General features: G+C 25.8%; 1 protein-coding gene across 1 annotated transcript; it reads left to right on the forward strand.

Annotated features, from left to right (window-relative positions):
- Positions 1–290: 290 nt before the first annotated feature.
- LOC136086417 (uncharacterized) lies at positions 291–1,325 on the forward strand. The gene has a single exon (XM_065808715.1). The coding sequence runs from the start codon at positions 291–293 to the stop codon at positions 1,323–1,325; it is 1,035 nt and encodes a 344-aa protein (XP_065664787.1).
- The last annotated feature ends 154 nt before the right edge of the window (positions 1,326–1,479 follow it).

A 1,479-nucleotide genomic window follows, 5' to 3' on the forward strand; every position in this document is an offset into this window, starting at 1 on the left:
TTATGAAAATAAATAAAGAAAATAAGACTTTATATATAACTGGTGACATAAATCTTGATGCTCTTTCTAACACAAAATTTCCAAAAATAAAATCTTTTTTTGATATGCTTTTTAAATTTAATGTCTTGTCAACTATTAATAAACCAACGCGAGTAACAAAAACCTCTGCAACAGCAATAGACAATATTTTTATCAATAATTATTTAGAAACGACATTTGAAACCGGTATATTTTTGACAGATATTAGCGATCATTTCCCGATATTCATAAAAATAAAAAACTTTAAATCTATGTCTGATTGTCATTCAAAAATTATACATTTAATAAAACGAAATTTAAAATTGAGTAACACTAATAAATTAACAAGTAGACTAAAACAAGAAACATGGAACAACGTATATAAATGTAAAGATACTAATGAAGCTTACAATGCCTTTTTAAGTACATTTTTGGAGTACTTTAATGAAACCTGTCCAAAAGAGATAATAACAACTAAGTCAAAAGCAATTGCTAATCCGTGGATGGATAAATCGTTATTAAAGTGCTCAAAAAAAAAAAAAAAACTTTACAATAAATTTTTGAAAAATAGAAACAATGATAATGAAAAAAATTACAAAAATTATAAATTTTTTTATCAAGATCTCATTAAAAATGCAAAAAAAAAATATTACAGTAATCAAATTAACAAATGCAAATTTGATAGCAAAAAAACATGGTCCATCATTAATCTCATAATGGGAAGAGAAAAACTAAATTCACCTTCTCTTCCTAAACGAATTGTTATTGAAAATAACGATATATTTTGTCAAAAACTAATTTCAGAAGAATTCAATAAATATTTTACAAATATTGGTCCTAATCTTGTAAATAAAATTGTACCAACATCTGTATCATTTAAAACCTATCTTAAAACCACGAATAACGTTACCATGCTTGATTATGAATTAGGCTATGAAGAATTAGAGGCAGCCTTTGCCTCCTTAAAAAAAAAAAAGGCTCCAGGATTTGATGAGATATCTAGTGATATAGTTATTGCAAACAAACACAGTCTTAATAGACCCCTGATTCATATACTTAAGCTCTCATTAAATTCTGGGATATTTCCGGATGTACTTAAATTGGCAAAAGTAATTCCATTATACAAATGTAATGATCATTCTGACATTTCAAACTACAGGCCTATATCAATACTTTCTGTATTTTCAAAACTCTTCGAACGTGTAGTTTATAATAGAATCTATGATTACTTCATTAAAAACAATTTTTTTTACCCAAATCAGTTTGGCTTTCAAAAAAAATCTCTCTACAGAACATGCAATCATTGAAATAGTAAATCAAATAACTAATGGTTTTGAAAATAATAAATTTACTTTAGGAGTGTTTCTTGATTTATCAAAAGCATTCGATACAGTGGACCATTGCATTCTATTAGATAAATTAAGGCATTACGGAATAATAAATAAAACTTATTATTGGATT

This window comes from Hydra vulgaris, chromosome 10 (genome assembly GCF_038396675.1).
Source record: "Hydra vulgaris chromosome 10, alternate assembly HydraT2T_AEP".
NCBI classification, from domain to species: Eukaryota; Metazoa; Cnidaria; class Hydrozoa; order Anthoathecata; family Hydridae; genus Hydra; species Hydra vulgaris.